Raw genomic sequence first — 14,202 nt, 5'->3', positions numbered from 1 at the left:
TAAAATTCATGGCCCGGGTTGAGTAACTGGTAGACAATTATGTAAAACATAGTAGCTTGTAAATTCCGAAGATGTTATTGCTATGGGGCTGGCCAATGGTCTTCTCTAAAGGCATTCTTCATCTCTACAGCCAGGGAGCCTATGTAAATATGCAAACATAAACCAAGGTGGCCTATTATTACCATTTAGGCAAGCAGTCTGTCTGACCAGCTGGGCTGACTTTGCAGGGTTAAGTGGAGAGAATGGTCATTACATCTTTTTACACTTTCATTCACAAAATCTTGTGCACCCACATTCTCAGACTTCCACCCCACACTTTGATAGCTAGTTTCTGTACTGCTTCCCTAGTATTAACCAAAAAGGTTAGTAACTGCCTTACCTTACTGAATAACCCCATAATACCAAGCACTTTGCAACTTGCTAATTTATTGTGAGGAAAATTGTTCCTTAATGATTGTCTTTTCTTGGCCTGTCTGTACCATTGTTCCTGGGGGGAGAGGTATGTGTGAATTGATTTTGCATAATCTGACACAGGCAAGTGTATTTCCTTATTTTCCACTGTTTATTTTGATGTTTAATTAATTTTAAAACAAAAGCAACCTACTTCAATTTTTATTAGGCAGATCGCAAGAAGTTCTTGATTGTAAGGAAATCAAATCATGTTTTTGGAATATCTCTGTTGTTCATGATCCGGAGTAACAACAGGAAGGTCTGTCTGAGGATACTCTGGAAGTTTCCAGAAGTTCATTTGTTTGTTGTCTAAGACCCTTCCTCTAGGACTACCTCCTGAGACACTTCTAATGAATGCTATTCATCTCCATGAAATCTTGTTGCAGAGCCCAAGATCTCAAGTAACTTTTGTCTCAAACTCTAGCTGTTACCTAAAACCTACTTCTGCTGGAATATGTTTTTTACTTGACCCAGGTGGGTAGAGCTGGCCTTTGAAATTCTGGGCATGTCAGGGAAAATTCTGTGCATCTTACAGGGCAAACACGTCAAGGGCCACATCCTCCCAGTGTGCTTGGCCTGGGTACTCAGGGCACCTGATTAGTAGTCTCTAAACACTAATGAAGAAATTAATGTTAGTAACCCACTAACAATGCTGTCAACTTTTATCTCTGTGAGCAGACCACAATGCACACATCCCAAACTTAATTAAACTTTTTCTATTCTAGGAGTGTGTTTTGTAAGGATGACAGGTTTTGTGATCGCAATATTAAAAGAGAAAAAAAAAGTTAAACCAAGGAATTTTAAGGTATTTTCTTGACTCTGGGATTGAATTGGTTTGTAATTGATCTCCAGCACTCCATCAAGTGCTGGAGTTCCTGTGGGTGTGCATGTGTTTCTGGGTGGAGCAGAGATTTCCTTTGTGCACAAAGTTTTTTGAGTTTTACTAATCTTGAAAAAGAAAATAACAGGGCTGGGGGGGGAAGGGGAAGGGAATGCCCAGGGAGGATATCAGTACTTGACAGGTAACTGTGTATTCAGTCGGTAAAGCCCCATGTAAGGTAGGTAACTGCAACAATGCCCTTTCTACAGGGGGCTAGGAGAAGCCAGAAAAAGCAATTGATTTGATCAAAGCAAAGGAAGAAATCGATATTGGAGAAATAGGGGATGCCGTGCAGTAGTATTCAGCTTTTCCCATTGTCCTAAAAATGGGCTGCCCAGACAGTTGCTGCTGTAATTGCATTGAACTGCCTGTGAATGGGCATCTTTGGGGAAAGATGGAAAAGGACTTGGTACGATTAGCTGAAATTTTCCTATTGCTGTTTTCTTTTTTTTTTTACCCTCTGTTGCTGAGGTTCTTTCTAGAAGATAATAAGTGCTCCTACAAAAATAACTGTGAAATCTTGAGACTTCATTGGAAAACCAAATGCTTCAAACTTCTTGGCACAAATCCAAGCGTATCAAAGACTAGAAACCAGAAGCTTGGTTTCTGGTAATTTTCCTTTTTAGTTTGGGATTTTAGATGCAAGTGCAGAATTTCTCACCAGAGAATATCCATTTTTCCCTTTTCCAGCTGGCTGTGAAGAATCACGTTTGTGCTGGGAGAAGGGAATTCCAAGGAGATTGGTGGCCCTTTTCACAGAGTAAGCATTTTCCACAGGCGGGGTTATGCCAACCATTAAATGACTAACATGTAATTAGGAGCCTGGATACTTATAGTTGTCATGTCCCTGATGCCAAGGGAGTCCAGGACAGCTGTGGAGGAGTGAGCACCGAGGGAGATCAGGCTTGGCTGACCAAGCCTTTTATGTCTGTATTTGTTTTTGTGTTCGGCCTTTGTGTATTGGCTGCCTCAGGAGGCAAGTGACTTAGTGTTGCGGACAGTGTGGTGCCTCTCCCATGTGGGTTTTACAGTGAGCGTATGGTAGAAGGTGCTGCCGCTCGGGAGAGGGCCTGCTGTAGGGATACAAGTTGGACAGAAAGGGAGTGCTGGAAAAGGGAAATCTCACACACTTCCTGTTCTGCTGTGGTGAAGAACAAGTCTTCTTGCCTCGGCCGGTTTATCTGCTCTGTCCATCTCTGCCTGGGGAAGTCTTTGATGCGGAGCTGATCCGAAGGTTACAGTCTCCTTATCAACTCCATGCTTACCTCTGTTTGTTTTTATTCTGAAGTTCGCTCCCTCATTTTGCAATAACCCACAGGGTGCTGGGTGTTGCGCCAGCAGTGCCTCAATGAAGGATCTTCATTCAACACCTTTCCCTTCCCGACACACCAATCAATGTGACTCCTGCGTTTTCCAGCAGCATTCGCTACACAGTCCAGACTTTAGTCAAGCCTTGGTTGGCGGTCAGAAAGGCTACCAGACCTACCGGGACCTACCATGGGATCTTCAAAAGTAGGTGGCATGTTTTAACTCGGCAAGTCTGATTTGGAGTAATGGTGGTAAAGGGTACTGCCTATGGGACAGCTTTAGTACTTCAAGGACTTATATAGGTCCAGAAAAGAAATCTGTTTGTTCTCTTGCCTGATCTTGGACCTCACTGCTCTATCTCTGCCCCTTTCATCCTTATAGACCTAGGGTACATCATGGATCTGTCTGAAATGTGCAGCCTGAAAAGGGGCGATAGACAGAGGGAAAGCGAAACAGCAAGTTGCTGGCTGAAAGGGAGGTTTTGGAGGTTGTGGTCTGGATGAAAAGAGTAACATATGGCTGGAGTGAGAAATGCAGAGGGAAATCCTTTCCTAGCATGGCCGGGAGCACAAAGATTTGCTTTCTATTTAGAAACATGATGTGATGGCGTAGGGTGGCATTTACCTCTCCTCCCTGTGATTGTCTTATCCTGTCCCCAGCAGGTTTTTATTGCAGCAATGCAGAATCCAGGAAGCTCTTTTGTGTAATAATCAAACGTTAATAACACAATTTTTGGAAACCATGGCTTTTGGTCAGGTCTAGTTGCAATATTATTTCCCCCAAACCCTACAAAAGGTTCCAGTTAAATCAGAGATGGCAGCACAACTACATAAGAAGAACGCTGTAGGTGTTCATCATTCCAGTTTTGACTCTAGTACTTTTAAGGAAGAGGTCGTGATTTCTAGGGAGTAATGACAAGGTGTTTTTAAGACAGTGCTGGAAAGTTCAGAGTATTTTTACGAAAATAAGTCTCCCAGCTGCAACACTCTACTATGCTCTCTTGGGTCAGAGCAGGGATCTGGTCATAAAGGTACAGTGAGCCTCCTGGAATTTGTTGTTTCTGTTTAACGCTCTGGCTCCTGGTTCATGTGGCAATAGGAGATGCTCAGTCTCCCTTGAGTTTGTTTTTTGCTGTTGCCTCAGCGATTGATGAAGTTTATAAGTATGACCTCAGAAAAAAAAATCCAAAAGAATCTGATTTTTTTTTTTTAACACCCTAATGATTTGGCTGGACGGCTGAATTTTTGTGTGTGATTGCTGAAGACTACAGTATTAGTCTCCTCTCTGGCATTGCTTTGATTGCAAGATACTACTTATTTTTTCCATCCTCAGTATTTTTAAAAATTAGGGGGGTTTTGATAATTTCTGGACACACTGAAATAGAAACATAAAACTTATTATTTTAGTCAATACAGTGTTGACTTTTGCCAGGAGAAGACTGACTTCAGCTTTTGGTTCTGTGCTCCTTAGCATTACCCTGCTCAATACCCAAAGATCCTCTGCCCTGTTTAATATCCGTACCTTAAAAGCTATGCTGCTCTAACTGTCAGGGGAGGAAGAAATCCCCATCAGTTGTGAATACAAGTTTGCGCATGTTACGTAAAGAGGGAAAACTAAGTGACAGTTCTCTACCTAGCAGAATTGAAAAGCCATTCCTTTTTCTAGTTAGATGTAAATCTAGTTGCCGTGTCTTGTTGATATCGACAGTGGTGTAAATAATTTTAATAACAGTGTGCTAGAAGGTAGTTAAACAACATCTGAGTCCAGTTTGGTTGCCTCCTAGTTAGGAAAGGATTTAGTTGTTTAAATAGTTGTTTAGATTATTATAAAATCTAAAGTGCGTTAGGGGAAATCTGTGCTGGATAATTAAATATATACACATTTGGGAAGGGATAGAGACTGCTTGGTCTTAACCAAAGACCCTGTGTAGTCTGTTAAATGTCCAGAGCTCTTCACTGGGCAGGGATGTAGATGTGAGCGTGGAGCTGTAAGCCTTGCTTGTTGAGCTTATCATGCTGTCTCTTGTAAGAGTGGTGCTTCAGTATTAGCTTTATCCAGTTCCAAGATGCCTCTTTTCACAACATTTCAAGCTAAGTCGGAACGTGTGCTCCGTAAAATCCTTCAGGAAGCAAAGTTGCTAAGGAAAACTGGGTGGAGTAGACAGCCTTGCTGGTCTCGTCCCTCTGTTGTGCTGTGCCCTGCAGTCTGGGAAGCAAATGCAGTGTCCTACCTGCAACTTCTTCGTGAAGATCTTGTGCCCTGGCAGGGTGAGGTATGGAGTAGCTGGTGTTGTGTATGATAGTCTAAAAGTGAATATGTAGGTGGAAATGCAGTGCCACTTGCACCAATTTGTCATGCAGTAGGTGGGCAAAATGAGTGTAAATTACAGACTGCTGAGGTGTAGCAGGAAATGGATACCAGCCCTGGTGCAAGGACACTCGTGTCGCACTGGCATTAGTGGGAGTTAACCTTGATTATTGCAGGAGGCAGATGTGGTTCCTGCGTGGTTCCAAACAGAAACCTATTCTGCTCAGTTTGCCCCAGAGCAGATCCTGATTCTGGGTAACCCCAGTGAAATACTTTTGATTCTGCTCTGATTTGCCTCATATGGAATTTGTGCTTCCCTGCCACATTCACTCAGTTTCTGACCATTTTAGACAGGAAAACCAGAATGAGAAAGGATCTCTTCCTGAGCCTTAAAATCTAGTCATCTTCATTGACTGAGCAAGCCCCAGTGTAAACCCAGCAGCTTTTCTGGCCTCTGCTGTTTTTATTAGAAGTGCCTCACTTTATTAATTTTTCACAGACAGTTTTATGATTGGGCAGTTTGGGTCAGCATAAGCTTTTAAAATCAAGTCATTCTGCTTCCATCACATACTCCTTCCATGTCTGTATTTCTGGTTACACAGAGATCTTCATTCTGAATGAAGTCGAGCTAACACAAAGCGTGGGACCGCTTAATTTGACATGCTTCTGATACAAGACAATCTGAAAACTTCATGTGGACTGTGGACAGATTTGGTGATAACAGGGGGACATTTCATATTGAACTGAACATGGGAATTGTCCAGTTTCCCTGCCACTGGAGAAGTGCCTGGAGTTTCAGAGTCTCAGCTGAACCTCTTGTCTAAGGAACCTTCTCTAATTTCAGCAGCATTTCTCCCATGAAGAAGTTTGTCCATCTCTGTTCAGAGAAAATATATTTTGCTAGATGACAGCATCCCATTGTTTATCTACCCAGCCTAGCAATTGTTTATTATATATAAAGTATAAAATACGGAAAAACTTGTTATTCAGCCAGAAATGTAAGCTTCCAAACTACAGGAAAAGCTGGGTACTTTGGGTCTGATTCTCAGTGGATATAAGCTGTCACAGATGCACACAAACTATCACAAAGGCAGAAGGGCTGGTCTGTTCTTTCAGACTTGCAGAACTCTTCAGAAGTGATGTAAGTATAGTTGTTTTACAGTGACATTTCACATACCAGTGAACAGATTTATCTCAGTAAACATTAAAACACCATCACTGTCCTATTATGAGTATATTTATATATTACAATTATTGCTAAGGCCGATACAGTGGTTTTATCATTTTTTTTTCTGAAAGCACCTTAGTAAGAGAGAAGTACCACACGTATTCTAAAATTGTGGAGAAAATTTGTCTGTCTAAGCATGCCTCTCTTATAGGACTAAAACCAAAGGACATTTAATAACCCAGAAGAGATCATCTCTAGGTGACTGTTTTGGGTTTGGCTGTTAGGCTGTCCTGTCAGCACCTTTCTTGAGCAGACACTTTCAGTGCATGCATGCCAAAGCAGAGCCTGTGTTCTTTTCCATGCTGCATGCTGACTTAGCTAGACACTGCCTCTGATATGAAGCTCACTGCAGGTAATGGCGAGGTTCTCACAGGTGTCAGAGCATGCTTTCTGCCCTGGTGAGGAAGACCTTTGAGATTTATCCTCTGAAGCAGGTGGTTTGACTCGTAGAAGGCAGTTTTAATTCTGCTTCTTTGCAAGAAGTGAATCTAAATTCCAGTAGGTAAAAGACACTCTTACTTCCTTTGTAAACTAACAGTTTCAGGCTGCAGTGAGGCAAGTGCATGCAAGATTTATTCAATGCAATGTTTATGATATGTTTATTGAAAGGCACCCTTAAAAAAAACAAGTTAGGATATTAGGTAAGGTTTTTAATTTTTCCTTGAGACTGACTTTTTTTCCCCCCTGAAACTCCTCTGTTACTAAAAGTCAACAGACATTATTAGCTGTGTCCTTCTTACGTCTGCCTTGTAAAATGCGTAAGGGGAGGCATCCCTCTGGCTCTGTGTTTATTGGCGTGAGCTCCTTGTTGAGGAAAAGGTTCCTGGGGGGCCTCTTTGTGCCCATGATGGGTCGGAACACAAGTACAGAATGCAGGGCTACACCTACTACCACTCAGGAAAGGTCTCAGTGGGCATTTCTAGGAAAATGCCAGCTGAATGCCAGTTGAAAAAGCCAAGACAGTGTTAGGAATTATTAGGAAACAAAGAGAGGACAACCAAGTAAAATCGTTATGTCAGTGTGGGCAATTTTATATCCGTTTTTCTTGTTTCTCTTTGTCAGCAAATATTTCACTCCTCTTCCTAATCGGACAAATCTTAATCTGGGTTTTGGCAGTCTTTTGCCGAGAGACAAAATCCAGTCCCTGATTGCAGTGTATTTAAGATTACTGCACGGGCATGGTCTCTAGGAAAAAGCAGAGTCTCTGGGGTAGAGGGGAGGACCACGTAGGCTGCAGGCAGAAGGGACCCTGACAGAAAGCCCACTGAGGGCAGTGGGAGGCTTCCAGCTGGTGTTTGGTTCAGGCTTCAAATCTCCGTTTCTGCTCTGGAGGATTTCAGTGACCTTCTCAGCTGGAGTGTTTTTAACCCTGCTGTGCATTTCTAGGTTACCCTCCTTGTTCCCTCTCTGTTGAGCAGACAGTTCCGAAGGAGTCAGTAGGGACTGCTTGACTCCTGATCTGAGAAAATAAATTCCCACCGTTGAACTTTTATCAGCTCTCTGCAGAGTATTCAAGCTCTGATGGGTCATCATGTGCATCGAAGCTGTTTCAGTTCTGGGGTAGTTAACTTCTCTTGTGTGTATTGAATCCCTCTTAAGTACTGTCCCACTTTACACAATGGGACATGTTGTCAGATGAAATAATTCATCTTTGAGGAATGAACCTCAGGAAACAGAGCAAAGCAGCAATAAAGCTCAAAGTTAATGGGAATGAAAAAGTATTAGCCCAGCAATCTTTGTGGTTTTGTCTCACAGATATCTTTGAAAACCTGGATTTGAAATCCTCCTGGTGTGCTCAGTCTGCACTTCTATTCAAGTGGGGAAGCATCCAGATGGTACAGCCTAACCAAGGACATTTTGCTCAAAAATACCTGTTGTTTTTAAAACTAGTTTTTGTTTTTTAAAACAAATTAGGAGTGGAAAGTAAACCTTAATAGTCATTTTGTCTTGTTATTTAAAAGGAAAGGGGAAAGTTTATTGAGAAAAAAAGGAAGAAAAAGAAAGACATCCCAAGTTCTGAAACAGCCCCCCCCCCAAGTGACTTTCTAAGATGTATTTATCAAACAGCTTCTAATCTGAGGAAATTCAGTTTAGAAGCTGATGCTGAGTCCCCTCTGCACCTCTTTGAAACGATGGTCTCAAACAGGTTTCATGAATTAAGTGAAAGTCACGTGTGTGAGTAAAATTACATGTGCGAGTTAACTGTTGTGGAATCGCGTTTCTGTTTGCTAAGCGGTAAAATGGAACTTGAAAGGGAAGAAATAAAGAATAAGAGTTATAAAAAATGTTATACTATGTAGAAAAGAACGCTGAAAAGGTTTCAAATTATATAGTACTCGATATTTAACTGTGTCCCAGCCATGTTACTTCTGGTCTGAAATCGCTCTTTCACTGATATGAGAGAGGCCGTAATTTCTTCACGTTCACCGACTGCGGTGTAGAGGTGGCATTCAGCCTTTCAAATGGGCTTTTCAAACCCAGCATTTTGGTTTGGGACAATGCCAGGATCATTATAGCTGAAAGACCTTCTGAGTGTTTTTCCTTCTGTGCAGCTTAATCAAAACAAATGCTTTTCAAATGAGAGTATCCACAAGAATGAATGTGAGTAGGTTGTGTCAAGTTAAATGTGTTTTTTTGTTTATTTTGTTGGTTTTTCTTGTAACTTAGTCTCAGTTTTGAAAAGCATATAAGCCATGCAAAGGACTACTAGCTGGAGTGGCGGGAAAAAAAAACCCAACAAACCCACATGACAAATTAAAGCTGAACTCGCCACTGACTTTATGGTTTCACCTACAAGCTACTCTTTAGAAATATTCTTCTTAATGAGGTAGAGTCCTGACTATTTATACCTGCATATTTTAATTTCTCCAGTTAAAGTTTTAAGGCAACTTCCATACAGTAGTTTCAGAAATAACTTTGGAGCTGCTCACCTCCAAACTCTTAATAGGACTGTTTAATTTCCATTTTTTTTTTTCTGCTGTGGATTCACAGATGTATTTTGAAGCAAGCCAGATGAGATGATAGATTAATTAATAGCCATTTTAGAGGATAGCAGGAGTGAAGGAAATGCTAGCTAGGGGATCCAAGACAAGTCAGAACAGATATGAGTGACAAATGAGTATTCCCATTTTCACTCAATCAAATGTCATGATATTTAGCCCGAGTCAGTTGTTTTCCAAGCAGAAGTAATAAGGCTATAATCATAAGGCTTTACAATGAAATTAAAATGAAATATCAGAACCTGCTCTGATATTTATATACAGTGCACAGTGTGCTTGTTCTCTCAAGCAGCTGCAGTGGTCGCTTGCAATTATTTTCAGCTTATTTTATTGTATTTAAACTTATAGCTCATGAGGGATGTGTTCCAGAAGTGAGCTATATGTACTTTGTTATGAATGTGGGAACTTGCTGAGATGCCTTGTATCTTCAGGCGAGGATCCCTGCAGCCTGCTTTCCTGGGGGAGGCTGTAGCTTAACCTGAAGGTGTACATGTTTGCATGAGTGAGGTAGCTGGCTCTAGAGCGAAGGACTCTTTGCCAGAAACTATGGCTTCCTGTTCTGTATTTTGTAATGGCTGATAACATAGTCGGAAATGGCTTTAAGGATCTTCAGATGTCTTTGAGTTTATAGCCAAAGGCAGAATTTGCTGTAAGTAAGCTTTTTCAGGCAGTTTTTTGCCTAACTATACTACTGACCTACTGACTGTTGACTTGCCTTGAGTTAATTTGGATTAGCACCTGTGTAATTATAAGCATGGCAGAGAGAAGTATCCGGCAAGGCGTCCCAGCTATGTTCCCTGGTCTGCTCACATGTCCTTGCCCTTCCCTGTCACTCCATCACTTCAGCAAATACTGCTTAAAGCAGTGCTTGCCTTTTACTTTTAGATTTAGTCTGAGTAAAATAGGAAGCAGAGGCTGGCCCTCTGAAATCTCTTTATCTTTTTTGTCCAGCCCTGCTTTGCAGGCTGAAATGGACTGAGCAGCTTGGATAATGTATAGGTATGTACTATATAAAGCATGGGACGCTTTTTTGCCGATTTTATTGTACAAAGCAATTTTGGGAGCAGAGGTGCCAGTGTGTCTGTGGTAACTGATTTCTTTAAGCAATTGAAAGCTGCCTGCATTGCTGTATGAAAGTTCACCTAGCTGAAAATGAAGTTTTATTCTTGCAAATTTCCCGTCAGGGATCACATAAGAATGTACTTAGTGGGACTCCTATTTAATTTGGCCCATATAAGAAAAAAAACCCGCAAACCCTCAAACCCTGTCTGTGTTCCGTGACTTCTAGCATATCCCAACATCTATTTCAAAATAGTCTTGAGTCATGGTTTCATTTTCAAGGGTGTTGGGTGAGAAGTCAATTAATACTGCTGGGAAGAATCAGCTGATGTTGAGGAAGAAAACTTGAGCTTCATTTTGCGGAGGGGGGAGGGTTAAATAGAAAAGGATCTCTTCTTAATCTTCTCCCCTTGTTCTTATTTTCCCCCAGAATTCACCAGCCAGTTGTCAAAATAAGACATCTTGAGCCCTGGAAAATTGCTCTAATTGTTATTGGAACAGCAGTGGCAGCAGCTATCACCATTGGTCTCCTAGTTTATTTTCTGGCATATGGTAAGTTTTACGTAACATATCACTGTTCCTATGTTTAATGCATTTCCTTTGTGCTTGTTGTGCCACACAATGCTGGGAGTTTGCTTTGATTAGTCTGTCTAAAGCTCATTTGGGGAAAAACCACTGGCTTCTCTAGAGCTCTCTTTCCTTCCTCATTTAGCATCTTTGCAGATCTCTTAGGAACATTTCCTGCTGTGCAGGGTGGTTTAGGGCTGTGGTTTCTGTTGGCTTTCGCTTGCTTTCACTCCTTTCACATCTTCCTCATGATCTACTTCTGTGATGAGGTCAACACACAAGCCTTCTGGTCTCCCTTATGCGAGTGACAAACAGAGCCTTCCACTTGTACCTACCTGTGGTGTTTCTCTGTTCCCTTGCCCTCATCACCAGCAGCTGCCTGCCAGGGCTTGGCGTTGAGTGGGCGTACAGGCCAGGAAGGAAGGTAGCTGACCATCAGGATTGCGATCCTGTGTGAGCCCACAGTGCTGTTGGCTGGCCCCAAATGTAACTTTTGGGACAACTGGGCTTTTTGTGCACTACTTGGCTTAGATCACCTAACTCAACTGAGTTCTTGCTCCTGGGCTCCTAGCTTTTGGAAGCTGTATTTGAATGGGTTGGATACAGTTGAAGGCTCATCCACTCCCTAGATGTCTCGGTATCAGTCAGCCCCAGGTGTTTCTCTAAAGTTCATTTGCCTTGGTGCTTTGAGTGTTGCCTGTTCCTCTTCTTTCCCCTGCAGATCAGAAGCTGTTCTATTACAGTGGCAACATAAAAATCACCAACATCCGGTACAATAATGAATTGTCCAGACAGTCCTCAGGAAGGTTTAGAGACCTGAGCGAGAGGGTGGAGAGACTGGTAAGTTTGGACCATTGTGACTTTCTGTTATTAAGGACTGTGTGATAATACAGGAGTCATTAATATGAACAGCACACTCTTAGACCACAGGTGTCCGGTGTACCCTGAGCCCCCATGGTTAGCAGACCTGGGAAATGGATAGCGTGAGAGTCATGATCATACCTGGCAGACCAGGCACTTGCCAGTCTGCTTGTTCCAGCATGTCACCTCTCTTTGTCCCTGAAGTGGATTGACAATAATCTCAGCTTCCTCCTATATCACTAATCATCTGTGTGTGTTTTCTCTTTCCCTGCCCTGAGCCTGGCTTTGTGATTTATGCCCCAGTGTCTCTAAGGAAAGCATGCTTTTACGCCCTCTCCTTGGGTGTAAAGGGATGGAGAGGGATGGAGAACTCTACCTGTCAGGCTGTTGCTGTGTGTTGAGAAAAAAATACACAAGCCCTTTTCCTGTGCCTTTGGTACGTTTTGTTGGGAAACCCTCCTACAAATAGCAGAGGCTGCTGAGTGGCTCTCAGTCATACAGTAGCTATGGAAATAAATAGACACATTGCAATTTCCTTTCTTGTTTTCTCTTTGAGACACTTCCCCACAGATGATAATTACAGAGTTCAGCTCTTTACAGCAATAAGCATGTGATTGTGCTTGTATCTTTTTGTGTTTCATTCATCAGAGTCCGATGTGTATCTCTTACCTCCTGTTTAGCAACCTTGCACAGATACTCAGTTAATAGGACAATCAATGCTGTGGTCCCCACTATCATTTAATTTAGCGCCATGTCACTTGTCCACAGCAAAATGTGAGCTGTGGTGAACATTGTTGTGGAGAAGTAGGGTGCTATATAGGGATTCAGCAGTGCTAGCGTCTCTTCCCAGCTCTACTGCTGAGAGCCTTGGAGATCTTAGTCAAGTTGTCCTCTTTTCTGTACTTGTTTCCTTTCTGCCCTCTTTGCCTACTGGGGACTGTACCGTATTTCCCAAGATCTGCTCCTGGTGTATGTCTGTATGTATAGATTCTTACATAAGCTGCATTTACTTAGGTGCTGCCACTTTACAACTATTACCTAATAATTGCAGGCTTTTAACCTTGTGATGTAGGACCTTGGAGAGGGAACGTTCTCCCTGACCAAGAAGACATTGTGTATTGCTGAGGCAGGAGGAAGGCAAGGGCTGCGGAGAAGTCTGAGGAATAACTCTTCATTGAGTAAAGTTGCATCCCTTTCTCTCAGTCCATTCCCTCTTCATTTTTTTAAAAATGTGGCTCCTTTGGCAAAGAAATACTTATTTTAGCTAAGAAGTTCTTTCAAACAGAGTCCAATGCAGTCAGATTTCCTCTGAACGTGGCTATTAATTTAGATGCTTGAATGGAAGCCAGTGCTTTAGAAATCCTGTCTCCTCTATGGGTGTTGAGCACTTCTGACAGTAGTGACAGTAAATACCAGTGCTGGTTGAGCAGTGAGAACCATTATTTCAGAGCATGTTAATTGTAACTGATAAGTAACACCATAAACATACAGAGAACTGTGTTGCCTTTCCTTCATTCCTGTGACTTTTCTTAAGAGCTGTCTTTAATTCAGCCATTAACTTCTACCTCCCTCTCTCAAATTCGGTGAGTTCTTTGCTGTAATTTTAGGTCAGCTGATATAAATGGTACGGTTTTATGTCTTTAGCTCCAGGTGTTCCATCTAACAAGGATGTATGAGATTGAGAATTGTCCATAAGCTTATTTAAATTGACTCCATACACTAATGAATAACAGTATGTTCCTTGTAAGTCTGATTCTTTACAAGCAAAACTCAGCTTGTGGTGATAAAAATCAAAGCAATCTTTCCAGAGTCAGAAATATCCTCTTGACTTCTTGACAGCTCAGAACAACCACACCTCTATATTCATGGTTTTCATGCCACCTCTTTAACAGAGGATAGACTTGAGTTTTTTATCACATTTTCTGGTTTGTCTGGGTTTACCAAAATCCTTTGCAGTCTTTCTCCAGCTGGTGTCAACGTTTTGGGTGTCCAATCCTTCCCATCCTCATAGTAGTAACGATACCTTACGCTCATGTTGTGTAACAGTGAGTCAATGCAGATAAATGCAATGTCTTTCACAATACTTGGTGCAAAGTGAACAGAAGTGAATCATCTCTGATAATCAGAAGCATTCAAATTACCTGAGTTAGTGCAACTCCCTGCCAACTGCTCCCTTCTCTGATCCCTCCCTGATGAAGCCTCCTTTGTTTGTCCCCAGAACAACCCTGAAAGGAGCATTTTTCAGAGTTGATATTTCACCAGAAAAAATGTTTTTCCTCCCATAGGGAAGTCATCCCATGCCTTCCTTGGGACTGGCAGCAAACGTTCTGATGTTTTCTTTTGTTTCGAGAGTTCAGTAGTAACACCCATTGTGTGAACGACATTCCTGACTCTCTTATCTCATTGAAAGTGGGAGGGAATGCAGCGAGATCATGCCAGAGAGCTGATGAAGCTGGTGCACTAGTCAACATCTCAGGGCTGACTGGAAAGTCTGGAAAATGTCTTGTGGGGTGGAGCTGGGGGGACTGAGGAACAGATGATGA

At 42.1% G+C, this 14,202-nt stretch overlaps 1 protein-coding gene across 1 annotated transcript in view; it reads left to right on the top strand.

The window, feature by feature from the left end:
* The first annotated feature begins 2,193 nt into the window (after positions 1-2,193).
* LOC128135302 (transmembrane protease serine 11E-like) overlaps positions 2,194-14,202 on the top strand; it is a 48,383-nt gene continuing 36,374 nt past the window's right edge. Inside the window, exons 1-3 of the mRNA XM_052774116.1 lie at positions 2,194-2,842; positions 10,662-10,783; positions 11,520-11,638. Coding sequence (XP_052630076.1) covers positions 2,679-2,842; positions 10,662-10,783; positions 11,520-11,638 — 405 coding nt within the window. The 5' untranslated portion in view covers positions 2,194-2,678. The remainder of the gene's footprint in view (positions 2,843-10,661; positions 10,784-11,519; positions 11,639-14,202) is intronic.

This window comes from Harpia harpyja, chromosome 2 (assembly GCF_026419915.1).
Source record: "Harpia harpyja isolate bHarHar1 chromosome 2, bHarHar1 primary haplotype, whole genome shotgun sequence".
Classification (NCBI taxonomy): Eukaryota; Metazoa; Chordata; class Aves; order Accipitriformes; family Accipitridae; genus Harpia; species Harpia harpyja.
This window is presented reverse-complemented; position numbering and strand designations above follow the sequence as displayed.